General features: G+C 45.1%; 1 protein-coding gene and 1 long non-coding RNA gene across 2 annotated transcripts in view; one reads left to right on the top strand and one right to left on the bottom strand.

The window, feature by feature from the left end:
- CLCN4 (chloride voltage-gated channel 4) overlaps positions 1 to 27,333 on the top strand; it is an 81,928-nt gene that overhangs the window by 13,739 nt on the left and 40,856 nt on the right. Inside the window, exons 3-5 of the mRNA XM_033201010.1 lie at positions 13,819 to 13,973; positions 16,273 to 16,372; positions 23,770 to 23,957. Of these exons, the coding sequence (XP_033056901.1) occupies positions 13,830 to 13,973; positions 16,273 to 16,372; positions 23,770 to 23,957 (432 nt within the window). The 5' untranslated portion in view covers positions 13,819 to 13,829. The remainder of the gene's footprint in view (positions 1 to 13,818; positions 13,974 to 16,272; positions 16,373 to 23,769; positions 23,958 to 27,333) is intronic.
- On the bottom strand, positions 3,504 to 7,968 carry LOC117077339. Its single transcript, XR_004434734.1, has 2 exons — positions 7,693 to 7,968; positions 3,504 to 4,075 (listed from the first exon to the last, which is right to left on the bottom strand). It is a non-coding gene; the product is annotated as an uncharacterized LOC117077339 (long non-coding RNA).

Below are 27,333 nucleotides of genomic sequence, written 5' to 3'. Positions count from 1 at the left end.
GGTGAGTTGAGACAACATGTGTGAAATGTCCACCAGGGAAGCTCCTTAGAGACTCAGCGCCTGGGATTTTTATTGGGGGCTGCTCAAATAGGCATCCTCTGCCTAGCACACATCAAAATTCCAAACTCCTAGAGAGAAAGCAGGCATTCAGCATAGATCACAGTATTTGGACAAAGAATTTAGGCACAGTGAGCCACTCTTACCAGCTCTGGGATGGTGGGAACCCTCCCAAAATACAAATTCCCAGATGCCAGCCAAGGGCCAACCTTGCAAACAGGACTTCCTAAGGAAAGCAGTCTCAGGTCTGCTATATTACGTGTTTTCTGCACAGGTACAAAGCACATGCCTTGAAATAATCTCATTTAAGGGACAAGGGAGTGGAACATTTGAAGATGTCTGCTTTTCTCCAGACTTTGCCCCACAAGCCTTTTCCCTCGAGAGTCAGTTCTTGAGAGTCATCGATTAATACCTACTCCCAATAATGCACTTCAGGCATGCCACGTGAGCAGAGCCACCTTCTGTGGGTCTCAAAACAATGACAGTGACCTCAGACTAAGCGATATGGTTAGAAATTAGCTAGAGCTGGCCGGGCGCGGTGGCTCACGCCTGTAATCCCAGCACTTTGGGAGGCTGAGGCGGGCGGATCACAAGGTCAGGAGATCGAGACCACGGTGAAACCCCGTCTCTACTAAAAATACAAAAAACTAGCTGGGCGTGGTGGCGGGCGCCTGTAGTCCCAGCTACTCAGGAGGCTGAGGCAGGAGAATGGCATAAACCCGGGAGGCGGAGCTTGCAGTGAGCCGAGATCACGCCACTGCACTCCAGCCTGGGCGACAGAGCGAGACTCCGTCTCAAAAAAAAAAAAAAAAAAAAAAGAAATTAGCTAGAGCTTACTGGAAGGTTTTGAGTGATATGAGTGGGGTGCTGGCAGCATCAGATACAGTAGTTATTCTAGAAATTGGATGGGGACAACAGAGCCATGTGTATAGGGTAGTTCACGTGCCTGGTCGTGTGGCACTATTGTAACTGAATGAAGAGGTCAAGGCTTCCCTCTAACCTTCTTAGGTAGATGTCTCCTTCCTGTGTCTGCTCATTGGAGGAATGGGAAAGTGTGTGTGTGTGTGTGTGTGTGTGAGAGAGAGAGAGTATGTGTGTGTGTGAGAGAGAGAGAAAGAGTATGTGTGCGTGTGTGTGTGTGTGTGTGTATGTGAGCATTGTGGGGGCAGAAAATCCTGGTACATTTGCTGTATTTTAAACTTCCATTTCTAATCTTTCAGTTCTGAGCAGCGTGAATAGGCAGATAAACAAATGTTTGCTATAGCCTCAAACATTCATGCCAGAACATTTTTTCCCTCCTTCCACACAGTAAATTAAGAGAACAGTGCTCTGTTGTATAATTTGAAGATGGCTATTTGCGTTGGATTGCATTTCTTAAGCATGTGTATGTTATTTGAGGAGCAGGAGACTGGCTGGCCTGGCCGCCCCCGGAGGAGGCGCTTGTGGGGAAGCTTTGAAGCTGGAGCAGGAAGGAGTGAAATGACACAGTCTGATGATGATCACGGTAATGCAGGCCTTGCAGCCTGGCTACATTCTTCAAAGGCAACTAACTGCAAGACTGCCCTCTTCCCCTCCCTTCTCAGACATCTCCAAGACCCTGCCAGCCGCCAGATGAAACCAATCTTCCTAGAGCCTCATGTGGTGGTCTCAGGCATCGCTTGGGAGTGCCTTAGAAATTCGGAGTCTCAAATGCAGTCTTGGGCCACACCCCAGCTCTCCAGGATCAGAATCTGCCCTTTAATAAGACCCTAAGGCTCTTCCAGGCCGGAGTCAGATCTCATCCGAGGCCGCACGTTGGCAGCACCTGGGGAGCTTTTAAAAATGCTGATGCCAGGGCGCTGCCCCAGGGACCCCGGTTTAATGACTCTGGGCGGGTGCTGCTCCCTGGGCTTTCTGAATGCTCCCGCGTGGTTTTGCTGCGCACCCTGGGCTGGGAATCGTGGGGCTCCCTGGCAGTACCTTTCTGGAATTCTTCTTCCCCAGCCTCCCAGGCACGTGACTGCTTAATCTCCTCCCTCTGTGGCTCTTTCTCTGTCCTCTGCTCCTGGCTCCCCGATTTCTGAAGTCAGCCCAGTCTCTTTTCTTTCTTTGTTACCTCCTCGCCATTCTCCAAAGTGCCTCTGCGGGGGCGGGAGCTTGTGAGAAATTCGAGCCTCAGCCTTGCCCCAGACCTGCTGAATCAGCACCTGCAGTTTAACCAGAAGCCCAGGGGATGCGCATGTGCATTGTCATATGAGAAGCGCTGGTCTAGGTGACGTAAGCTGGGAAAGAAACCCAGGCAATCTGCTGGAGTGTAGGGAGCCTGAGCTCAGGAACTGGAAGGCGTCTGTCTGGGTCTCTGGCTTGTTTGTTCTCTAGCTGTCTCAACCTGCCACTGTGGTCATTTGGGGCTAGATCATTCTTCTCTGTGGGGACTGTCCTGTGCATTTAGGACATTGAGCAGCATCTCTGGCCTCTACCCACTTCATGCCATAGCAATCCCCCTCCCCAGAGGTGACAACCAAGAATGTCTCCAGGCATTGTCAAGCGTTCCCTGGGGGAAGAATGGTCTCCAGGGGACACTTTGGTGTCTGCCTCTGGCCTCATTCCCTCCCACCATAGACCCTTGGTAGGGTTGGTGGCTCCAAGTTAGCCACTGCCCTGGAAAGAGAGACTTCCTTTCTCCTCCTCGTCCATTTGTGCTGCCCTGCATGGGTCCCATGCTCATCCCCATAGCCAGTCATTGTGCCTGGTAGTTGGAGCACTGTCATTGGCCACATTGGGTTGTGTGCTACAACCGGGACCAGGGGCCAGCTTTGTTAGCAATTGAAGAAGACTGGACGAGTTCTGAGGGAGGCACAAATGGCTACTTTGGACCACTCTAGCACCCCTTTACGGACCCAAGTCCTCCGCTGAGCTTTCACCCAATAACAAGCTCATTTAGCAAATATCTGTTGTGTGGCAATGAACAGCTGGGCCCTGTTCCAGGGCAGGCATTTTATAAACAATCTTCAGGACCATCCTAGGAGGGTGGTCTTGTTAGCCCATTTTACAGGTGAGCAGACTGCAGCTCAGCAGGGCTGGTGACACCCATGGCAACCTGCGGAGCCCAGTTGCTCCCTAATTCCCCCCACCCTGTGCCCTGCTGTCAGCCCTTCCTTTCTGTCAACCCCTTGAGTTCTTCCTACCCTCCAGGCTGCCCTACACTGCCATATAGCTGAACAAATTGTAAAAGGAACACCGTGTCATCATGCCTCTGCTCAAGTCAGGAAAGACTGTTGCTGCTGTCATCTTTTGTCCCCTGCCTAGTCCCCTCTCCTCCCTGCCCCTCAAAATACTCTCCTGACTTCTATTGTGTTTACATTTCTACTTTTCTTTGTAGATTTACCAATGAATTCTGGTTCCTGAGCTTTGTAATTTGCTTCTGCCCGTTTTTGAACATGATGTAAACGGGATCACACAGCGTATTTGGATGCATCCGGATTCTTTTGCTCTGTATTCTGTGTTTAAGAGTTACTCATTGCAAGCATACCTTGGGAAGTGCTTGAGTCAAAGGGTAGGTAGATGAGAAGCCATTGAAGGTGACAGAGGAACGGCTATGGGTCAGAGAGCGAATTACCTTGGCATTACTTGGGCAGAGCTGGAGCGGTGGGCTAGGCAGTTAGGAGGTTGCGGTGACCTGGGTAGGAGCTCCAGCTAAGGGTCTGAAGGCCACGGGGAGGATGGCAGGTGAGGACTGGTAGGCTTGGGAGAGTTGTACTGCCTTCTCTTTCTGACGAGGTAGGAGTTACAGGTTGGAGGAGATGGAAAAAGGGGGAAACATTCCTCACACAGGCTTGTTGGACCAGCAGGAGCTGAACCAGCAGTCATCTTGGGCTGCAGTGAAATCCCCTCTGAGACTAGGGGCCCCCAGGACCAAGGAGCTGGCAGCCAGCAGCCAGCAGCCACTGAGCCCAGCACCTCTCGTAATCCACAAGGTTGGAAGAAAAGCAACTCGGTAAAGGCTGCTCGTGATGAGTCCTTGGAGCTCCTGGAAAATCTGTAAGAAATGAAGATTTCGAGATGTTTATTTTTAGCTGCCATCTGACCATGGCCTGTCTCTGAACTTGATGTTCTTGGGCCTTCTCCTCTGGCTGTGTGTTCTAGAATTTCTCTTGTGTTCTATGCTTTTCATGGTGTCATGTGAACACTACAGGTAATTGTGATGATCTTGAACATTTTGTTAGTGCTATGGTATGATCATATTTTTATTCATGAGCCAAGGCACCTGGAATCTTGAAGCGTTCAGATCACTAATTACTTGGAGAAACTTTTCTGATTGTAGGATCTCACAGAAACCCCTCTCTCTTTCTCCCTGCCCCCACCCCGTGTGTGTGTGTGTGTGTGTGTGTGTGTGTGTGTGTGTATGTGTCTAATAGGAACTCATTTTTATTTTCCCAAAGCTTTAAGGTTGAGATGTTGACAGTGACATCCTTTAGTTGCATTGTTGGGTTTCTGGAAACTCATTCCTTCCCTTAAATAATCCTAAGGGGAATGACTGTGTACACTTATCTTTATATTTTACTTGTCCCCATGGGTCACAATGATTTATTTGCTGGGTTTTGTTGGGAGGTGAGGGCCGCAAATGTGCTGGTAGCTCTGGTGACTCAGCAGCCTGGCAGGTAGCAGATGCCCAGTAAACACCCATGGTGCAAAGCAGGGGCCGGCAAAGTACAGCCTGCAGGCCAGATCCAGCCCGTTCCTGTTTTTGTAAATAAAGTGTTATCGGCAGGCAACCACATCCCTTCATTTCCATATTGTCTGTGGCTGCTCTGCTCTACAATGGCACAGTCCAGTAATTGCAATGGAGACTATATGGCCCGCAAAGCTGAAAAGATTTCCCATCTGGCCCTTTCTGGGAAAGATTTGCAAACCCCTATCAGTTAAGTTACTATGAGGAAACAGGAAGGAGCAAGGGGCAGGAACAGCTTGTGGGAGAGGCTCATGGGAGCCAGAGGTGGTTTTAGTAGCAGTTTCTACCCTGCCCACGCTGGCAGGGGACCCTGCCGGGACTTGCCTCTAGGGTGGCCTTCCTTGCTGGTTGGAGACTTTTAATCTTTTAATCTGAGTTATGACTTTCCGTTCCATCTGTCCAAGTCATCTGGGGATTAGGTAATAGAGCAAGCTGGCAAATAATCTGACATGGTCTGATTTGGGAGGGGAATACCGGCATAAACATTGGCAGGTTCTGTGGCACCTGGCCACTGCCGGGCAGAGGACAGAGGGAACAGGTGGAAAGGCTTCAACCACATTGTTTTTTGGGCGGTGTAAATACTGATGGCAGCACGAAGCGTAATGGCTCCAAATGGGAAATCAGCCAGGTGTCAGCCGCAGTAGAATGGATAACTACATTGGGGCTGATTCCTCAGTCAAATACTGTGGAACAGGAGTCGGCCAAGTTCGTGATCCTGTGGGCCAACTCCAGCTAACCGCCTGCTTTCGAACAGCTTATGAGCTAAGAATGGTTTTTGCATTTTTATATGGTTGAGAAAAAGCCAAAAAAAAAAAAAAATTTTGCAACACACGAAGATGATATAGAATTCATATTTCAGTGTCTGTGAATAAAGTTTTATTGAAACATAGCACCAGGCATTAATGTGTCTATGGTCTCTGGCTGCTTTCCAATGACAACGGTGGAGGTGAGTAGTCTCAACAGAGACTACATGGCCCTGAAAGCTTCAAATATTTACTCTCTGGCCCTTAACAGAAAAAGTTTGGTGGCCCCTGTTACAGGGCGAAGACAATGAACAGATAGTTACACTGAACAACATGGGTAGATCTTGCAACATAATATAGAATGAAAGAAGCTGGAAAAAAAGATTTCATTTCTTTAAAGTTCAGAAGCGCCGGGCGCGGTGGCTCAAGCCTGTAATCCCAGCACTTTGGGAGGCCGAGACGGGCGGATCACGAGGTCAGGAGATCGAGACCATCCTGGCTAACATGGTGAAACCCCGTCTCTACTAAAAAATACAAAAAAAAAAAAACTAGCCGGGCGAGGTGGCGGGCGCCTGTAGTCCCAGCTACTCGGGAGGCTGAGGCAGGAGAATGGTGTAAACCCGGGAGGCGGAGCTTGCAGTGAGCTGAGATCCGGCCACTGCGCTCCAGCCTGGGCGACAGAGCGAGACTCCGTCTCAACAACAACAACAACAACAACAACAACAACAACAAAATTTCAGAAGCAGGCAACAATATTCTACAGTATTCTATAGTGTGAGGGTCGGGATAGTGGTTACCCTTAGGGGTGGGTCAGGGACTAGCGGGGGCTTGAAGTGGTGTCTAGGGGCTGGTCATGTTTCGTCCCTTGATCTGAGCACTCCATACATGGGTGAGTTCTCTTTGTGAAAATGTGTGGAGTTGTTCATTTATGATTTTTGCATTTTACGAATAGATGTTTACTTCAATAAAAAGCTTACTCAAGAAAAGTGATTTCAGTCTGGCAGCTCCTCAGAAGGTTAAACAGAGTTCCCATCTGACCTAGCAATCCACTCCTGGGCATATACCCAAGAGAAATGAAAACATATGTCCATGCAAAGACTTGTACACAGATGTTCCTAACAGCCTTACTCATAATAGCCCAAAAGTAGAAACAACCCAAATGGCCGTCAGCTGATGAGTGGATAAACAAAATGTGATACAGCCACACAATGGAATCTTATTCAGCAATAAATAAAAAGGGGTGAAGCACTGATACGCACCACAGCCTGGATGAACCTTGAAAGCATTATGCTTGGTGGAAGAAGCCAGATGCAAGAGGCTACATACTGCATGATTCCACTTATATGAAGTGTCCAGAATAGGCAAACCCATAGGATGGAAAGTACATTAGTGGCTACCTAGGCTGGGAGAAGGAAGTGATTGCTAATGGGTAGGGGGTCACTTTTAGGGGGATGAAAATGTTCTGGAATTGGATAGTGGTGATGATTGGATAGCCTTGTGAATTTCCTGAAAACCACTGAATTGTACACTTTAAAAGAGTACATTTTATGGTATGTGAATTACCTCTTTAAAAATGCTGTAAGAAAAAAAAATGCTGTAAGAGATTGCTGCTACAGACCTGTGTGTATCTGTACACGTCAGTAGGAAAAGGTCTCAAGGTAACAGGCACCTCATCCATTCTTCCTGCTACTCCTCCCAATGCAGATATCTTGAAAGTTGACAGACAGGGGGAATGCCTGACTTCCTCCAGGTAATCCAGACCCTTCCCCGAGATCCAAGCCAGTTGAGTAGCACAGAGCAGTTTCTAGAATGTAGTTGCCATGGGCATGTTAATTTTACTACTTTTGTTTACTAAAACTGCAGTTCTCAGGAAAACAGGGTAAACTAAAATATCCTAGATAATTTGCTTCCTGGACTTTTCCTGTGATTATACCTGACTTCACCCCCATTTTCCTGATGTCTATTTTCCTTTGGTCTGATGGGAGAGGAATGGGAATCTTTTTAGTAGCCACTGGGGCCCATTTTCATAGCTGAGCCTGGGCTCTCCACTCCTTGCTTTTTCCTCCAAGACTTCATTGCTTCACAGCCAAAGAAATGGAGCAGTAAAAAACAAACACACAAACAAAAAACAACAAAAACAAAACAAAACAAAACAAATTAAAAAAAGACTTCACTGCTTACCTGTAGGTTGCTTTTTATATATAGTTCTTAATCTCTTCTGAATTGAACTTCTTGGTCCCCACTTCTAGGTGTTAAGGGCCATGATGGTTGCAAATATTGTGATAACTTTTGAGAGGATCCCTTTTGAGGGTGTGAGATGACCACCGGAGTTTTCATTTTGCTGACACTGAAGAGTGTATTTCTTAGGATTTTCTGCTCTGTAATGACGGATAATCACAGCTGGCAGTGAAGATAACTCTGAACTTTCTGTAAAGTCCCAGGCCTAAACATTATCTGTGGCAGAGACAAATAGTTTTAATTAATGACAAAATGTTTGCTTGTCCCTGCAAGGGCGAAAGGGGCTGGTGCTAAGTTTCATTCCCTGTGCCACGTACTGGGGTGAAGGGGCAGGGGAGGGAGCATCCCAGGGTCCTGGCTTTCAAGAGAGGGGCAGTGAGGGTCAGCTGTGGTCACACACCCAGACTTGGGAGTCATACAAGTCTTTTGGTTAGTGGTCTTGCCGCTTTTAATAGAGGTATTTCAGATTTGAAAGAAAACAGTCTAAACAGTCTCCTCAAAATAAATGCTTTGAGGAGGTTTTAGGAAAAGGTATTTCAAATGTCAGACATAGATTCATGTTTTAATGGCCTCACTGATTCTTGGTAAGTGGAAGCCCACAGAAAGTCCCCCAGAAACTCAGTTGGACCACCACAATCTCCCTGAGCAGAACTGGAGTCCATCGGGTCCCCTCTCTCAGCTACAGACAGCAGAGGAGTGAGCAGATCAACTTCAGAAATGAGGTGACATGCAGGGGGGTAAGGAAGGGATGTTTCCATTAAACATGATTTTCATTTTAACAAACATTTATGAAGCACTAACCACATGCCAGGCACAAATTGCTTTACAAATGTCAGCTCATTCCGTCTTCTTGACAGCACCCTGAGGCAGGTAGTGCTGCAATTCCTACTTCATAGATGAGGGAGACTGAGGCACAGTAAGAAAGGTCCAGCAACTTGCTTAAGGTCACACGGGTAGTAAGCGGCAGATGTGATATCTGAACCCACACAGTGCCATTCTGGAGTCTGTGTTTTAACCAGTATGCATGTGATGCTGCCTCTCTTGTGATGAACATCTGAATATAGAGGGACAAAGTAAAATACGGAAGATCCAAGTATCTCATACTGCCATTTTGTTTTAAAATAAATCTACGAAGAAAACATCCCAACAGTTATCAAGGGCATGATGACGGGTAATCCTTATTTTTTTCTTGATACTTTTCTGTATTTGTCAAGAAGTTTTGTAAGTTGGGTGGTTGGTTGTGTGTTTTTAAAAAGTAGCCACAATAATACCTCTGATTTCTGAATGCTCATCTGGAACTTTGCCATTTCCCCATCAAGAGGTGGAGTCTACTTCCTCTCCCCTTGAACCTGGGTGGGATTTTGTGACTGCCTCAATGAAGAGCAAGTGACAAAAGGGATGGTACCTGACTTCTGAGGCTGGGCCAGGCAAGGTGATACCGCTTCTGCATGGTCTCTCTCTCTTAACACACTTGCTTTGGGGCCCAGAGCCTCAGGATAAGAAATACTGCCACCCGGCCGGGCACAATGGCTCACGCCTGTAATCACAGCACTTTGGGAGGCCAAGGCGGGCGGATCACCTGAGGTCAGGAGTTCGAGACCAGCCTGACCAACATGGAAAACCCCGTCTCTACTAAAAATACAAAATTAGCTGGGCGGGGTGGCGCATGCCTGTAATCCCAGCTACTTGGGAGACTGAGGCAGGAGAATAACTTGAACCCGGGAGGCAGAGGTTGCAGTGAGCCGAGATCACGCCGTTGCACTCCAGCCTGGGCAACAAGAGTGAAACTCCATCTCAAAAAATAAAAAATAAAGAAAGAAAGAAAGAAAAGAAAAGAAAGGAAATACTGCCATCCAAAGTCACAGCTGGAAGAGACCACATGGGGATGCCACATGGAAAGAGAGGCCTGGGAACCCCAGCTGTTTTAATCTCCAGCTGTTGAGTCTCTTGGCCCAGGCACCAGATGTGTGAGTGAACAAGCCTTCAGATGATGCCAGCCCCAACCCCTGTCTGACTAAGACCTTGTGAAAGACCCTGGGTGAGGATGGTCTTGCTGAGTCCAATGAGACCCCAGTACCAGGACAGATAAAGATATGATGGGCTGCGTGCATTGGCTCACACCTGTAATCCCAGCATTTTGGGAGGTTGAGGTAGGAAGATTGTTTGAGCCCAGGAGTTTGAGACCAGCCTGAGCAACATAGCGAGACCCTGTCTCTACAAATAATAAAAAAATTAGCTGGTGTAGTGGCATGCATCTGTGGTCCCATCTACTCAAGAGGCTGAGGCAGGAGGATGGCTTGAGTCTGGGAAGTTGAGGCTGTGTTGAGCTGTGATTGTGCCACTGCACTCTAGCCTTGGTGACAGAGTGAGACCCTGAAAAAAAAAAAAGAAAGAAAGAAGGAAGGAAAGAAGGAAGAAAGAAAAGAAAAGAAAAGAAAAGAGAAAGAAAAGAAAGAATCCTTTGGGATGGCTAAAGAGGATGCTCCAACTATGTCTGGGGAAATTAATGCAAGTTCCACGGATAGGGTGAAACAAAACAGGGTTCTGCAATGTGAATAGGAGCTTTCAAGGCAGACAAGAAGGTTCAGGGTAGAAGAGAAAAATCACATTCAAAGATACGGGTTTCTGCCTGACATTTTTGGTCAAACATGGATAACCATGATTCACCTAGGGTGGCATTTTTATATTCAGCCAAGCCTTGATTCTACTTAGAATCTGTCCTTCTAGATCTAGATCTGGGTGATTTTCTGCTTTCTTTCATCTTCTAGAACCTGTTGTATTATTGCTAACACCCACCATAAAAAGTCCAGGTTTCCTTTGAGTGTTAAAGATCCCTGTTCTGAGGGCGAGCTGACCCATGCAGAGTCGCTTTTAACATCAGAGCTGTAAGTGACATCATTAATACTATTGTATTAATACATGCTTGTCTTCGTTGAGTCCTGAGTGAAGTGAGTTTTACTGGACAGGATCTGCTGTTGAAGAACTTGAGCCTGACTTCTTGGGGTCTTCATGCTTGGAGACCAAACCTACTGACACTTTCTTGCCTTTAGGCATTGGTTACAAGATATAGGTGTCCTGCATTCCTTCCACAGTCCCTTTGGAGGGAAATAATGGTTGTGTAGGAGAGATGTTCTCTTGTCAAGCAGGATACCTCCAGCCTGAACTGGGGCAAATTCTACTCCACCCTCTCACTATTGGTACTGTCATCTATGGCTGCTCCAGTCCTCCCCAGAGTTGGTCTGCATTGCCCCAGCTAAACTGACCTGTCTTCCTTTCTCTCCCTCAGAGCTCAAGTTCATTCTACCTATTAACCCATTATTATCATGCTGCTGATTAACAACTCCTTCAAAGGACTCAGTGGCTTAAAACAACAACCATTCACTATTTTCACAAATCTACAGGTTGGCTGCATGGTTGGATTGGGCCGAAGTTGGCTGATCTTGGCTGGACTGTGGTCGGCTGGACCTAGATGATTTCTTTTTTTTCCCTTTGAGATGGAGTCTTGCTCTGTCGCCCATGCTGGAGTGTGGTGGTGTAATCTTGGCTCACTGTAACCTCCACCTCCCAGGTTCGAGTGATTCTCCTGCCTCAGCCTGCTGAGTAGCTGGGACTACAGGCACCTGCCACCACGCCTGGCTAATTTTTGTATTTTTAGTGGAGACAGGGTTTCACCATGTTGGCCAGGCTGGTCTTGAACTCCTGACCTCAGGTGATCCACCTGCCTCGGCCTCCCAAAGTGCTGGGATTACAGGTGCCAGCCACTGTGCCTGGCCCCTAGATGATCTTTTAACCCCAACCTCACAATAGACACCACCACCTCTTTCTGAGTCCCCAGGGAAGTCCTCTGAGGCTCTGCAGATCAGAGCCTGTTATTTTCCTCAGGACCACTACATGTTCCGTCAAAGTTTAAAGATATGATTGTTCTCTACAGTGACTTTTTGTTTCAGGTGTTATTGCCTGAAGTAGTTGTTTGACTAGAGATGTAGTTAAATTTTAGGTAGCATCAACTCCTTTTGAATAGACTGTCCAAGTCCCTGTGATTCTATCTGCTGGCTGGGTTTTTCTGACAAGCACTCTCTTGGAGGGTCAACAGCCTGTCGTCTTGTTTTTCCCATCAGAGATTTTCTTTACCATACCACATATATTAGGAGGTTATTTTCATCTTGTTTGTGTATAAATGAGAGTGAAATCTTTGCTTTCTAATTTTACTCTCTTCCTAATATCATTGGTTGCTACTGACTTATGCAATGTGATTCTTCCCTGGGCACTCATCAGGGGGTATTGTTTTCAACTTGGCATGGCTCAAACCTCAAACTTTTAAAGTTTTAAAGCAGCCGAGTTGCATTGATGATCAATAAATCAATCACTGTGACCACTTTATTGCTTGTAAGGTGATTACCCTGCTTTGCCCATAGTGACTCTTCAATTTGATTAAAATGCAGTTTCATCGGGTCGTGGTTGAGTCCTCCAGATATATAAATACATGAGAGAAGCCTGTACTCAAATGTTTTTATAACCACCCTTCAAATGTTTAACCATCTATTCCAGCACTTTTGTGGTCCTCATCCTATAATTCAAATTTCCATGCTCTTTGCCAAAGTAATTCTTATTTAGTGCATATTCCAACCTCTTGTCTCTGTAAGAGTGTATTCTTTTCTCTGCTAACTGGTGATGAGCCTTGGTCCCACTGCAAAGCATTTTCTGCAGCTGAAATGAGCTCCTGTGCAATCTATAGATCAGGCTCTGATGGTGGGAGAATATGGGAGATGATGTTGGTTCACTCGCGATTGTTTTCCAGGTGAGGGGAGCTGGAATAGTGGGAGTGGAATTATTATCTTGGACAGGAAAGGAAGATACATTCACCTGTGCTACTGCCCTGGCCGCAGGAGCCCTTTCGACTGCATTTTAAGACATTAAAAATGAGCATCTGTCCTGGAGCTTCCTGCCCAGGGCAGTGTGCCACCAGCTTCTCATGGCTCTTGGCTCGTGGCAGGTTGTCCCACCTCCCTTGTCCAGCTCCAGGGTGGCCCCACTCACACAGAGGGCTTCTGCCATCTGCAGATTGCCTGGGCTCCCACCAGCTCATTAAAGTCTTGCCAGCATTTTCACTGTGCCATTGGAGTACATTTTGAATATCCATGATGACATGCACATAGGCTGCCTGCCTGAGTGGTCCACTTTGTCTCCCATGGGAACCAATTCTTGGTTTGATTACCATTATTTTCATTTAAACCCTATTTGCCCCTCCAGCCCTGTCATATGGACACCTTGCTTTTGCAGAATGTGAAGTTTTTCTAGGAATGTATATAATTGAACCTCATTTTCAGATTCCATATTTGCAAATTTGCCTACTGGCTAAAATGTATGTGTAGCCCCCAGATCAATACTCATGGAGCTTTCGAGGTTGTTCGTAGATATGTGTGTGTGTAGAGCGACAAAAAGTGTCAGCAGTGCCCGTTCCTCGCTGAGGTCTGAGAGGGCGATGCTCTGCCTTACTGCTTCCACTCACCTCCTGTCAACAAGGGTCCTTTTCGTGTTCCATTTAGTGCCATGTTTTTCACAGTTTTGTGCTTTTTTTGTTGGTAATTTTGCTGTTTAAAATGGCCCTGCAGTGCAGTGCTGGGAAGCTGTCTGGTGTTCCTGAGCGTAAGAGGGCTGTGACATGTTTTATGGAGAAGCCTTGTTCAGGCATGAGTGATAATGTTGCTGGCTGTGAGGTCAATGTTAATAACTCAACAATATCTATTAAATAGAGTGTCTTTAAACAGAGTACATAAACAAGGTACAGCTTGATTGTTTGATGAAAATGTGACCAAAGATTTTGCAGGAACCTAACCCTGTATTATCTTGGGAACAGTAGTAGTATTCAGTAATTCAGTGTTTGAGGTGACATTATGGAGCATAACCTCCACAAATGATGAGAATTGACTGTGTATATATTTCATTACAGCACAGATGCCTGTGCTGAAATAATTTTTCTATATAAGAAAATAGGGTAGATGGACTATTCTTCTGTCATGTCCGTGGCATGTCCTGCTCACATCTTTAATGACTGGTTTTCTTGCCCAGGTGTAATTAGCATGGTCAATGCGGGAGCGATGAGTGGCTCTGGAAACCTGATGGATTTCCTCGATGAGCCGTTCCCTGACGTGGGGACATATGAGGACTTCCACACCATCGACTGGCTACGGGAAAAGTCACGGGACACCGACAGACACAGGAAGGTAAGTGGCATTCTGAAAGGACACAGTGCAAATGGCTAAGCCATGCTTTCATTCAAAAGTTACTGAGCTGCGGCTTAGGTCCACGTATGTGTCATGTGCTGGGTTGGGGTCTAAAGAGGAAAAGAGCCAGTGGGAGGAGCAATATATTGGCAGATCATTGTACTAGCAGGAGCTTTGGCAGGACGATGTGTCATATGGAGGGAATGTGGTGTGGGGAGAGGGAGGGGACTTTGCAGGTGCCATTTCTGGACTCTGTTTCTCATCTATGAGGATGGAAGCAATTATGCCTGAAGAGGAAATGAGATTATGTGTATATGAAAGCACATATGACAGTGCCTGGTGTCTAGTTGGCAATCAGTATATATTTTAATGAACCACAATGGTTATCTGTCAAGTGCTGTGGGATCATTTAGGTTCGGTTAGGGAAGGGTTTTTCAGCAAGGGTAACATTTCAGTTCGGTCTTGGATGACTAAGATTTTGCTAGGCAGAGAAAGGGCAAGAATTCTCAACATCAGGAATGCCCCCCTTTTTTAAGTCACAGAGGCATGAAAGAATGTGGTGTATCTGGGCAATTCAGGGAGCTCCGAGGATCTGGTTGAGTATTCCTGCAGGGGGAGGGATAGGGATGAGTGTGGAAATGGAGGCAGCAGGGCCATGTGGGGGAACGGCCATGCTGGTGGTGGAGAGGAGTTTGTATTTCATGCTGAAAGCCACAGAAGACAATAAAGATACGCTGCAAAGGGAGAAACAGGAAGCTTGGAAATGAGTTCAGGAGATTGAAGGCAGTGATGTGCAGGTGGAGAGAGGGGGTCAGGATTGAGAGGTATTCTGAGGCGCCATGGACAGGATTCAGGGGAGGTACTGGGTCCAGGAGGGGAGTGGGGTCACAGAACACCAGGCTGTGGCCTGAAGAGGATGATGCCTTTGAGGCCTAGAGGAAGCAAGGGGGGACTGGCAGACTGCTGGGGAGGCCACTGAGTTCTGTGTAGATGCGTTGGTTTGAGTGTGCTGCGGACGGGTGATCGCAGGTGGTGAGAACTCTGTGGTTCAGGGGTGAAGGAAGGGCTGGGGGAGAACGAGGTCCCTGTGTGCAAGTGGAGGCTGAAGCTTTAGAAGCAGCCACAGTGGCCTGGGTGTGCAGAGAGAAAAGGCAGGAGGCGGTGCCCAGAGTTACCAGGTCCAGGGAGGCAGATGGAGAGCCCGTGACAAGAGGGGAGCCCGCCAAGAGCAGTCTCCTGTGAATGGAGAGGGTGTTGTGTAGGGGCCTGCTCACAAGGTCACCCTCTATGGAGAGTCAGGCAGGAGGCAAGCCAGCGGCATGGGGGCTGGCGGTGAGGGGAGAGCTGTTTCAGATGAAGGTGAGGAGTGACATGGACAGTGTGACCTCACGAGGGCTGGCACGAAAGGAGGAGGGGAATGTGTAGGGAGCCAGGCTCAGTTATGAAGATGTTGCAGCCTGTTGGCTCTAGAGTGCAAGAATGTGAGGTCGAGGCAGCCTTCCCTTTAGAGCACAACTCAGCAGACTGTGCCCATGGGCCAAAGCCAGCTGGCACCTCGTTTTGTAAATAAAGTTTTATTGGAACTCAGCAATGCCCATCCATTTCTGTATTTTTATGGCTCCTTTTGTGCTATAGTGGCAGGGTTGAGGAGTTGCAACAGAGACCATTTGGCCCACAAAGCCCAAAATATTTACTCTCTTGTCCTTTACAGAAAACATTTGCCCACCATTGCTCTAAAAGGCTGTGAGGGAATGATGATCTCAGAGGAGCATATGATTCTGTTAGCACAGGGAGGTGTATATAGCTATGTTCATCTGCTATGGCAAACGTGATCTATACCAGCTAATTCTAAGTTCATGCTGCTAAAATTTAACCTTGAAAACAAAAGGAGGAGATGAACCCTGTGTTGAAGAGGCTTTTTAATGAAACTTAGCAATGTAAGTTAAGATAGTAACGCATATTCAGAATGGAGACACCGAACCAACGTCCCCCTTCAGCATGGCTTTTAAATTATCAAAGATCAAATCACATTTAGTATGTTTTTTAATTAAGGGAATTCTTGCGTGTGTGCTCAAATTCTTTGGAGACTATTGTGGCATCTTTATAGCTCTATGAACTAGAAAGCTCATCTTACCATTGCGGCATGTAACTGAAAGAATCACGTCAGTGGGAATTTAGCTGCTTGATGACATTCATTTTATTTTCTTAATTACCCTGTTTCCTGAGGAAATAGTTTCAAGGAAAAAAGCATGAATTTGAAAATGCATTCAGATCAGCTACTGTATCTGCTTTGTTCTAGATCACCAGCAAGAGCAAGGAGTCCATATGGGAGTTCATCAAGAGTCTGCTGGATGCCTGGTCAGGATGGGTGGTGATGCTGCTCATTGGCCTGCTGGCGGGTACGTGGATGGGCATATGGCAGTCCCGTGGGAAGCTGCAGAGGCCGAAACCTCAAAACACGAACCCTCTGGGAGATTTGGAATATGGCATGTGTTGCTTTTACCCCCGTGGGAGGGATGTATACTTGAAATATCTAAGGGCAAAATGCATGACTGTATATTTAACCTAAAATCCATCATCAATAAGGCATGTCCAAGGCATGAGCTCAGGTACAGGCATCTGGAGAGCTGTGATGATAGAGCTGGTGGCCTTTCCACACAGAGCACAGTTTTCTTACTATACCGGATTTGACTGAAAACACACATTTTTTGGAAACGGTCTTGTTCCGTTTCCCAGGCTGGAGGGCAGTGGCATGATGCCAGTTCACTGCAGCCTCCGCCTCCCAGGGTTGAGCAATCCTCCCACCTCAGCCTCCTGAGTAGCCAGGACCACAGGCATACGCCACCATGCTCAGCTAATTTTGTTATTTTTTCGTAGAGATGGGGTCTCACTATGTTGCTCAGGCTGGTCTCAAACTCCTGGGCTCAAGTCATCCTCCTGCCTCAGCCAAAGTGTTGGGATTACAGCTGTGAGCCACTGAGCCCAGCCAAGCACGCATTTTATATTTGGTTGTTCTTGATTATGTAGATGGCAACAAAATCAGGGACTGTATTATCTTCAATAACAAAACATCATATGAGATTGCCTTTTGCTACTACTGGTAGGCTCTGGGATGAACTGGAAACATCCTGCACCAGTCACGCTAGATGCCCACGGGAGCTGAGGCAGGCCCAGGGGCCTCCATCAACCTGACCCTCGGGGACTCTGCATCTTTCCTTTTTAGAATCCCAACACCATGTTTGTGAGCAGTAGATGTTTCCAGAGTAAATGGATGTTATCTGAAGGGGAAACTCATCTTTTTAATATCAAATGCACCAGCCCTTCCTGGAAATTGTTTCCTAAAACTTATGTCCTTTTAGGAGATTGTGAAGGTTAATGTCTAAGAATAAAATATTTGGCACGATGAAGAGGTTTCCTGAATAAAAATCCCCTGCATATAACAACATAATAGTTATGGTTAGAGAACAGATCAGGGAATTGACTATAACACAGGCAGAATATATGTAGTAAGTGGTCTAAGAAGGACAGAACACGAATGGGGCACAGATAAGTTTTGTGATTCCAGGGGCTTTCCGTTTCCAGGTGATCTTGGTTTATTCCATAGATGATCGTAGGAGGGGCTTGGTTTCCAGGGAAGGGCTCTACCTTCCTCACCTGCCTCAGCATCCCATAAAGAGCTAAGAGGAATGCTCGGAGGGGAACCTTTCCTACTAGTCACAGATGCTGTCTGTCCATTTCTCCAAGCCTGTCCTTCCTTTCCCAGTGGCATTTCCCATCATGTACTGGCAGCAGCCAGGGCAGGAAATTAGACTTCATTGTCACAAGGTATTGACGTCCAATTTTGCCTGACTGCTTCTGTGAAAGCCTTGAAGGTGGGCCAGGTGGGAGTTTGCTATGAATTTTGATGTCCTTATTTAGAGTAGATTGATAAAACCTTATAGTGTGTCATTTTTCTTGGCTCGTAGGAAGGAGAAATAAATAGGGTAAATGAAGAAACTCAGAATAGGAATAAATGTTCTGATCATGGCACAGCTTAGATTTATTGACTGACCTAGAAGCCCAATTGGGCTGACTTTAATCTGATTTTGAGCAGCTGGCTTTATTATCCACTTGATTTCCATCAGCTCTTCACGAGGGGGAATTAAAAACAGTATGCTGCTGCACGGGCTTCACTTCAACAGTATCTCTGGAGAGGACCTCTGGCTTGAATACAGCCTGCCCCTTCCCTCTGTGATTGCAACGTGCAGCCAGGGGTGAGCACCGCTGGCCCAAGGAGAGCCCGTGGGCACATCAGCCAGGGAATACATGGGAGGGTGAGAATGGGGTGATGCTGAAAATGAAGGGGCTACAGGGTTCTTTTGATTTGGATGCACTTTGAAGGGACAGCCAGAGAGCCATGTCCCACTCACTTCCCCCTTCCTCGCTGGACTAACAGTGGAGAGGACCCTGGGTCTCACTGCCTGGCCGGCTGCCCCCTCACTGGCTACTGTCTTCAGACTCCCCTCATGGCTAGCCCGCGGCGTCTCCGCAGATACTTATCAGAAGTTACCGCTAGGTGTCACTGTTGGACCACGAAAGAAAGCTGAGGCCTGCTGAAGCGCAGTCAGCACCAGAATCAGCAAGGAAGATTGGGTGTGCAGTTAGGGGGTTGTGAATGAATGAATAATGATGAAACTTGGGGTGATCATCGCGTTTGCTCCTGGATATCTGCACAGGACCCTCCCATCTTCTTCACCACCTTCTTCAAATACTGCACGATGTCACTTATATGTGGAGTCTAAAAAAAAACCCAATGTCATAGAAACAGAGTACAAAGGTGGCTCCTAGAGGGAGGGGTGGGGACAGGACGGGAAAAGAGAGGTTGATCAGAGAGTTTAGTTTCAGTTAGACTGGAGGAATAAGCTTTAGGAGCTGTTGCATTGCATGGTGACCACAGTTAATAATCATGTATTGTATATTTCAAAATTGCTGAAAGAGTAGACTTTCATAATCTCACCACAAAAATAAACTGGGGAGGTGATTTGGTTGGTGCAAAGGTAATTGTGGTTTTTGTCATTAAAATAACGGCATGATCGAATCTTTAATTAGCTCGATCAAGTCTTTCTATAATGTATACGTAGGTCAAAACATGACATTGATATACACAATTATTATGTGTCAGTTTTAAAAAGTTAAAAAATCAAGATAATGAGCCCTCTGCCTTTGTTTTATGGAAAAACAAAGAACTATGGATAGTTCTAAATTTGACATTACCGGACCTTTTGGAAAGACCTCATGAAATACTAAATATTATGGTTCTTGCGTGCTGTTGCTAGGGGGCAGTGTTTACTTAGCTGACTCTGCAAACTAGCATTAAGCGGAACCAAGCTTGCATCCAGGATTCATGATCTGGAGAAAATACTTTGAGCATGTAGGGTTTCTTTTCATTGGGTTTCAGTTTCCAACTTTAAATCAGGAAATAGTTTTCACAATTCCACAAGGTATATGTACTTCAAAACATCATGTTGCACACAATTAAAACATACAATATTATGTGTCCATTTTAAAATGAAAGAATAAATCAGGAAATAGCTAATGATATCTCTAACTTAATGAGACTAATTATATACTTTTTTATATTGGAATCAATTATTTCATTATTGAATTGCATGTTTAAAAATTTCAAACCTGTCTGATATTTAAAATTTAAAAAACAATAAAATTACATCCCTCCCTCTCTAAGCCTCACCCCCCTCACCTGCTGTATGAGTGTATATATGTGTGTATGTAAAGCTTTATTGAAATATAACTCACATGCCGTACAATTCACCCATTTAAAGTATACAATTCAGTGGTTTTTAATGTATCACAGAGTTGTACAACCATCACCATGGTCGATTTTAGAATAATTTTATCATCCCCAAAAGAACAATTATACCCTTTAGCTATCAAATGCCTGCTCCCCAAACATCCTCCTTCCAGCCCTAGGTCCACTGTTAACCTGCTTTCTATCTCTATGAATTTGCCTATTCTGGGCGTTTCATATAATGGAATCATACAATATATGGTCTTTGTGATTAACTTCTTCCACTCAGCATAATATGTTCAAAGTTTGTCCATGTTGTAGCATGTGTCTGTACTGTATTCCTTTTCACTGCCAAGTACCATTCCATTGTATGGATAGATCACATGTTGTTAATCCACTTATCCATTGATGGATATTTGAGTTGTTTCTACTTTGTGGCTATTTTGAATAATGCTGCTATGAACATTTTTATACAAGTGTTTGTGTGCATGGATGTTTTCATTTCTCTTGGATATATGCCTAGGAATAGAATTGGTTGGTCAAATGGTAACTCTGTGTTTAACTTTTGAGGAACCGTGAGACTGTTTTCTGAGGCATTGTACCTTTGTAGTGCACTATATTTTCTCTCTAGTACTTATCACCTTTTTGGTTTTTTTGAGACATGGTCTGGTTCTGGCGTGATCATGGTTCGTTACAGACCAGGCTTGAGCAGTCCACCTGCCTCAGACTCCTGAGTAGCTGGGACTATAGGTGCGTGCCACCATATCTGGTTAATTTTTGTGTTTTTTTTTTTTTTTTTTTTTTTGTAGAGATAGGATCTTGTCATGCTGTTCAGGTTGGTCCTGACTCCTGGCCTCAATGATTTGTCCACCTTGTCCTTCCAAAGTGCTGGGACTACTGGCATAAGCCACTGCACCTGGCCCTTATACCTTTTAACAGAGCCTTTAATATACTTATTTTGTCCAGTGTCCTGTCCCAGGTACAGTTCCACAAAGGCAGGGACTTGGGTTTACTCTTTTCACTGCCGTATTCCCAAGATAGGACAAGTAACTGGCATGTAGTAGGTACATGTTCAATAACTATCCCTTGAATGAATGGACCTGAGTTTTCTGATCTTTTCATTCATTTATTTATTGAAATCTTTTATTTAACATGGATATATAGTGCCAACTATGCACCTGACATGGCTATAACAACGGACAAGACAGATAGGGTCCTTGACCACTTAGAGTGGACACAGATAGGGTCTGGATGCCAGGCATGACCCCCACTGTGGTATGAAAACCAGACAATGAAACCTTTTTAACCCACCACTTATAGACTAGTGGAAGTACACACACACACGCATACACACATGCACACACACACAGAGAGAAATAGGAAGAGAGCTAATTGTGATATCAGCATGTGAGAGGTGTGGTGATGAGGAAGGACAGGCAGCCACAGGAATGCCAGGGAAGTACACCTAACCCAGACTTAGGAAGTCAGGAAAGACTTCCCAAAGGAGGTGATATAAATGCTGGAATCTGGATGGTAAGTAGGAGTCTGACGGGAGGGTAGGGCAGTGCTTGCTGAGATGGTGCAGAGAGGAGAGTGCGGCACATTCCAGGAACATGGAGTGGGCGGGGTGTGGGGAGTTAGTGAGGAAAGAGATGAAGCTGGAGAGATCTGAGGGGTCAGCTGTCAGGGTGGGTGACCTGTTGAGGATTTGGGTGTTCTCCCAAGAATAATGGGTAACCATGGCAGGGCTTTCCATAGGGGAGTGGCATGGGTCAGTCTGGCATTTGGAAAGCCTGTTGACCACAGTGTGGAGAAGCCATGAATGGGGCAGGACTGAGGCCAGAGAGCAGAGAGGAGGCTCCTGCAGCAGAGGAGTCCAGCCAGCAATGACTTCAACACAGTGATCTGAAAGACAGCCGGAGTGGGGATGGGGGTAAGTGCAGTGATTCAAGAGAGATTTCAGAGGTGGAGCTGCTGGGATATGGGGATTGCCTGGAAGGGGGTTGCTTTCCCAGTTTTCTAGTTTGCACAGTAGTGTGCCTGGATGGTGGGTTCCTCTCCCAGCTGGGACAAAGCTGAGGCTGGGAGGAGGATGCTTCAGTTCAGTGTTGGATGGAAGTGGGTTGAAGTGGAGATACCTAGTAGACTCAAGAAGGCAAATAGACTTGTGTTCTTTAACAATGCCCATTCATTGGCTTTGACTGCCTAGGGCTCTGCTACAAAGATTTGGAAAGGTAAGTCCGCAAGTGTGTGTCACGATTAGTGATGTCTGTCATAGGTGTGTCAAAAGAATTGTGAAGGGGAATCCAATAGAATGTGCTATTATTGATTGGTGATGTTTGCTGTGGGCATTGGAAGCTGACGGCTGGGCTATGTAGTGATTGGCTCCGTAATAGGCAGTGGGCTCTATGTGCTTGGAAAAGCATAGCTTGAGATGTACATTTTTACCTAATGGTAAATAGAAGGATGTGAATAAGGTTGCCAGGGTTGAGAGCATAGTGTAAAAAGAGAAAAGGGTTTAGGGTGAAGCTTTGAGGAAATGGCCTTTTAGAAGTTGGGTGGAGGAGTCAGAAAGATCCTAGGAGGCAGAACAAACCAGAGAGCGAGGAGGAAAGCAGGAGAGCATGATGTGGAAGCCAAGGGAAGAGGTGTTTCTAGAAGGGTGGAGTGGTCAGCAGAGTCAGATGATGCTGAGAGCTCTGGAACTGGGATCAGCAAACTTTTTCTGCAAGAGGCCAGAGAGCCAATATTTTCAGGTTTGTGGCCCATGTGGTTTCTGTCTCAGGTCTTCAGTTCTGCCACTGTAGCATGAAGGCAGCCACAGAGTGCATGTAATTGAATGGTGTGGCTGTGCTCCAATAAAACTTTATTTACAAAAACAGGCTGTGGTCCAGATTTGGCCTGTGGGCTGTAGTTTGTGGATCCTGTTCTAGAGGAATGAGCTAAGGCCATTGCCTTAGCTGCCTGCATGGGAATCTCCTAATAGATTGAGGGGATGGACTGGGCCAAGGGAAAGAAAGAGATTGGATGGTGACCAGGGGGGAAAGTGGAACCAGGGAGGGTTTTTTTTTTTTAATGTTTAAATGCTGATGCAAGGAGAGGAAGAGGTTGAAGATACAGGAGAAAGAAAGGGGGAATGGAAGAATGAGGCCCCAAGGAGGAAGGAGATGTAGAGCTGAGGTGGGCGGCATCTGATGCAACACCAGGAGAAGAGAAGGAGGGGTGAGCGCTGATGCCAGGTGTGGATGCTTTTGGTGAGGATGTGGATGCAGAACCATCCTGTATTAACGATGCAGTGAAAAGGCTGAAAAATGAAGATGCTTGAAAGCATTCTCTGCTTTGTGAGAGATGAGAATGCGTTATTCTGGAAAGAGACCCAAGGCCGCCTTTTGTTATCCATTCAACTGCACGTTCCGTTTTCTCCCATTTCTATTGGCTTTTAAAGTAGTTATTTAGTTTTATAGACCCTTAATTCTTTATAATTTAATAATGTGGAGAGTTTTCATAAACAGGATTTTCCCGAGTTTGGTTCTCATTTGGTGGCAAAACCTTACTCATTCATGATGTGAGGCCGTCGTAGTTGTTATGAGTCCATTTTGTCTGAATTATCATGTTTCCCTGAGAAATATTAATGTGTGTGATTCTAGGATCCTGCCCCAGAAGCCACTGAGGGAGTTCTGTCTTTTACGGTATAAATACCCAACGTCAAAAACTTGGAAAGGGAAGAATTGCGGAAGTTGCTTGTCTCCCTCTCCTACCAATTTAAGCTACTGAGCCCTTTGTTTTTCTCATTGGGCTTGTGCTGCCTTGCCCATACCATAAATGTTCAAGTGCTGCAAGGTTAATGAAAGAAGCTTCCTATGTAAGTGACAGCCCCATTGCAAGTTTATTGCCTGCTCTGGAATCTCGGCCATCATTGCTGATGTGCCCCTGCCTGGCTGCCGTGTTGCACCTGGTCTCATTCTTGTTGCATCATGGGGCGATTCCTCTTTGTGGCTCGTGTTCTTCCAGGCACCTTGGCTGGGGTCATCGATCTCGCCGTGGACTGGATGACGGACCTGAAGGAGGGGGTCTGCCTGTCTGCTTTCTGGTATAGCCATGAGCAGTGTTGCTGGACTTCTAACGAGACCACTTTTGAGGACAGAGACAAATGTCCCCTGTGGCAGAAATGGTCGGAGCTGCTGGTGAATCAGTCAGAGGTGGGTATTTGGGCAGGGTCCTGGCTGGGGACCCCTGCCATTCCACGCGTGCTTGGGAATGCTGCTGGGAGATTTGTGAATGTCTGTGATTTCACCTTCAGGTGCCTGCTCTGAAGTTCATGGCTTAACACTAGGATGACTGGCTTTTTCTAGCTCCAATGCTACCACTCAAACTTCACTTGTAAAACCCTTCCCCACTGTTTCATGTGCACAATGCATATATATATATATATATATATATATATATATATGCATTATATATTAAAGTATATATACTTTAAGCCTCATATTTGGCTTTATTTTGTTATATTTGGCTTATTTTTTCTTACCGAAAGTGGTTTGTTGATCATGCTGAAGAAATAAGGTTGACTTTTATATCTTCTAATTGAGAAGAGCGTAGCTTTTTAGTTATCCTTTAAAAAAAACAGCTTTACAAAAATTGACACATGGGATCTAATTAAACTAAAGAGCTTTTGCACAGCTAAAGAAACTACCATCAGAGTGAACAGGCAACCTACAGAATGGGAAAAAATTTTTGCAACCTACTCATCTGACAAAGGGCTAATATCCAGAATCTACAAAGAACTCAAACAAATATACAAGAAAAAAACAAACAACCCCATCAAAAAGTGGGGAAAGGATATGAACAGACATTTCTCAAAAGAAGACATCCATACAGCCAACAGACACATGAAAAAATGCTCGTCATCACTCGCCATCAGAGAAATGCAAATCAAAACTACAATGAGATACCATCTCACACCAGTTAGAATGGCAATCATTAAGAAGTCAGGAAACAACAGGTGTTGGAGAGGATGTGGAGAAATAGGAACACTTTTACACTGTTGGTGGGATTGTAAACTAGTTCAACCATTATGGAAAACAGTATGGCGTTTCCTCAAGGATCTAGAACTAGATGTACCATATGACCCAGCCATCCCACTACTGGGTATATACCCAAAGGATTATAAATTACTCTACTACAAAGACACATGCACACGTATGTTTATTGCGGCACTATTCACAATAGCAAAGACTTGGAATCAACCCAAATGTCCATCTGTGACAGACTGGATTAAGAAAATGTGGCACATATACACCATGGAATACTATGCAGCCATAAAAAAGGATGAGTTTGCATCCTTTGTAGGGACATGGATGCAGCTGGAAACCATCATTCTTAGCAAACTATCACAAGAAGAGAAAACCAAACACCGCATGTTCTCACTCATAGGTGGGAACTGAACAATGAGATCACTTGGACTCGGGAAGGGGAACATCACACACTGGGGCCTATCATGGGGAGGGGGAGGAGGGAGGGATTGCATGGGGGAGTTATACATGATATAAACGTCATGCACATGTACCCTAGAACTTAAAGTATAATTAAAAAAAAAAAAAAAAAAGAAATTAATTTTAACGAACAGTGTGACACATTGTTTAAAACAAGGAAGCTTAAAGAGACCCATAAGAGAATAACGGTTATAAAAAAATTAGCCATCATGGAACTAAATAGGCAAAAATGAAGCAAGAACAGATAAATATGCAAAATAACCAACAGAACTCTTTGAGTGGAAATATAGGCCTTGATATTTAAAAAAATACTTAATAGATGGAATGAACTCTAGACCCAGTAGGGGAAGTTCTCGTGAGTGGGAAGATCATAAGGAGGAGTTCACACCAAATTCAACACAGAAAGACAAAGAGTTCAAATATATGAATGAATGGTTACATGCATATGGGTCCAGAAAAAGAGAATGAAAAGAATGACAGAGAAGGAACATAAGGTGCTTAACATGAGAGCTTTTGTCCTAAGAATTAACCAGTTCAAAAGACATAAATCTCAGATTGAAAGTTCTCTTTTGATACCAGAAGAATAAATAAAAATAAATTCCCACCTAAAAAAAAAAAAAAAAAAAAAAACAGCTTTAGTGAAAAATTCACAGTTCATATTGTTCACCCATTTAAAGTGTATGATTTAATGCTTGTAGTATATTCAGATTTGCAGCCATTACCACAATCTAATTTTAGAACATTTTCGTCATCCTTTCCAAAACTTCTGTCTCCATTAGCAGTCAGTCCCATGTCCCCCAACCTGCCAGCTCTGAGCAACCATTAATCTACCTTTTGTCTCTCTAGATTTGCCTCTTCTGGACGTTTCATGTAAATGAAATCGTACAATGTGTGGACTTTGCTTCTGGCTTCTTCCACCTAGCATCATGTTTCCAGGTTCTTCCTATTGTAGCATGAACCATTACTTCATTCTTTTTTTATGGCCGAATGATATTCTGTTGTATGAATGGACCACATTTTATTTATCCATTGTTGGTTGCTTTTGCTTTTTGGCTATGATGAGTGATGTTGCTATGAACATTTCTGTACAGGTTTTTGTGAAGACATATGTTTCGTTTCTCTCGAATACATATCTGAGAGTGGAGTTGCTGGGTCAGATGGTTACTCTATGTTTAACCTTTGGAGCAGCTGCCAGACTGTTTTCCAAAGTGGCTGTACCATTTTACATTCCCACCAGCAGTGTATGAGACTTCCATTTGTCTACCTTCCTGTCAACACTTGCTATTATATGTTTTTGATTATAGCCGTCCTAGTGGTTATGAAGTGGCATCTCATTGTGCTTTCAGTCATCTTCTATTGCATTTTATGACCACATTATAAAGGATGTTCTGGGCCTTCTGTAAAGAGAATGCCCTAGGCACAGGAGATAATAGTGGTGAACCACAGACCCATAGCATTTAGTGCTTCGGATCTTTATTAAAATCTTAGTTCAGGAAAGAGTTAACTTCTAACCCATTTCAATGGTTACCACCATGACTATGGGTTATTGAAGGATCAGAAAGCCATGTGAGGGGGAACCAGGTTGCCAAGCTTCACATTAGGGGTAATGTGAGGATCTCTCAAGCTAGAACTAATCTTGCAAGATACATGTAATCTATTTATGGATCTCCTCCCTTCCCCACCTTTTTTTTTTTTTTTTTTTTTGCCTGACTGACTTACCACAGCTGAAGACATTTGGAATGCACTTTGCCATTTTTACGGAACCTCTTTCTCAGTGGAATTGAAAATTAATTCCTTCAAATCTCAGAAGTAGACAGGGATCTTGAAATCTCACACGTTCTCAGTGCTCTCCATTACTTCCAAAAAGAAATTCTCTACTTGGGTTGATGGGAGCGGGCAGACAGAATTGGCTGTGCGCCATATTTTTATTCTTCTCTCCTACTTGCAATGTGTGTTTTGGGGAAATACGGCCATCCATCTTTTCAACTGTTTTTAAGATTTATACTTTGATTCGAAGAATTACCTTTAGTAAGAGTGAGAGTTATTTTTAGCCTCCAAAAAAATATATATTTAAGTGGGTGAA

The sequence above is a fragment of the Trachypithecus francoisi genome, unplaced genomic scaffold, assembly GCF_009764315.1.
Source record: "Trachypithecus francoisi isolate TF-2019V2 unplaced genomic scaffold, Tfra_2.0 Lachesis_group6, whole genome shotgun sequence".
Classification (NCBI taxonomy): Eukaryota; Metazoa; Chordata; class Mammalia; order Primates; family Cercopithecidae; genus Trachypithecus; species Trachypithecus francoisi.
This window is presented reverse-complemented; position numbering and strand designations above follow the sequence as displayed.